Source organism: Plasmodium reichenowi (assembly GCF_001601855.1).
Source record: "Plasmodium reichenowi strain SY57 chromosome Unknown, whole genome shotgun sequence".
In the NCBI taxonomy this organism is placed as follows: Eukaryota; Apicomplexa; class Aconoidasida; order Haemosporida; family Plasmodiidae; genus Plasmodium; species Plasmodium reichenowi.
The window spans coordinates 1-300 of record NW_017962497.1 but is presented as its reverse complement, the minus strand read 5'-3'; the positions used below and the strand labels follow the sequence as shown (position 1 = coordinate 300).

General features: G+C 22.3%; 1 protein-coding gene across 1 annotated transcript; it reads left to right on the top strand.

Annotated features, from left to right (window-relative positions):
• Positions 1-112: 112 nt before the first annotated feature.
• Positions 113-300, top strand: PRSY57_0028500 (stevor; the record flags this gene model as incomplete). The annotated part of the gene is made up of 1 exon (XM_020114339.1): positions 113-300. A coding segment is annotated over one exon (188 nt), but the record flags the coding sequence as incomplete, so codon positions are not given.

Genomic DNA, 300 nt, shown 5'->3' with positions numbered 1-300 from the left:
CCTCATTCTGTATGTAAAAAAAAAAATACATAATTATTAGAATAACATAAATATATAATAAAAGAATTATTACATTTACAATGTATATTAATTTATCGTTTTTGCTTTTTAGGAAAATTGTCAAAATAAACATTATAATGTAAGCCTCATACAAAACAACACAAAAAGAACAAAGATAAAATCAAGATTATTAGCACAAACCCAAAATCATAACCCACATTATCACAATGACCCAGAACTTAAGGAAATAATTGATAAATTGAATGACAAAGCAATAAAAAAATATCAACAAATTCATGA